Consider the following 247-nt stretch of genomic DNA (forward strand, 5'->3'; position numbering starts at 1 on the left):
CCCCCCGCCGCGGGGCCCCCCGCGGGCCGGCGACCGTTAGGCTAGGACGGCGACCGTTAGGCTGCGCGCGCCCCGCCCCGCCCCGCCCGCCGCACCTGGATGTAGTTGGTCTCGCAGTACTCGGCCACCCGCTCCAGGTTCGTGTAGCTGTCGAACAGGGCCCGGCGCCCCCCCGGGATCTCCTCCTCCAGCAGCATCTGCAGCTCCGCCATCTTCACATCCTCTCACCCCGTCCGTCCGTCCGTCC

At 73.7% G+C, this 247-nt stretch overlaps 1 protein-coding gene across 3 annotated transcripts in view; it reads right to left on the minus strand.

Moving 5' to 3' along the window:
- ABI2 (abl-interactor 2) overlaps positions 1-241 on the minus strand; it is a 70,564-nt gene extending 70,323 nt beyond the window's left edge. For all 3 annotated transcript variants that reach the window (XM_010565422.1, XM_010565431.1, XM_010565411.1), the window contains exon 1: positions 96-241. In XM_010565422.1, coding sequence (XP_010563724.1) covers positions 96-212 — 117 coding nt within the window. In that variant the 5' untranslated portion in view covers positions 213-241. The remainder of the gene's footprint in view (positions 1-95) is intronic.
- Between the last annotated feature and the right edge of the window lie 6 nt (positions 242-247).

The sequence above is a fragment of the Haliaeetus leucocephalus genome, unplaced genomic scaffold (assembly GCF_000737465.1).
Source record: "Haliaeetus leucocephalus isolate CR32 unplaced genomic scaffold, Haliaeetus_leucocephalus-4.0 Scaffold1, whole genome shotgun sequence".
Lineage (NCBI taxonomy): Eukaryota > Metazoa > Chordata > Aves > Accipitriformes > Accipitridae > Haliaeetus > Haliaeetus leucocephalus.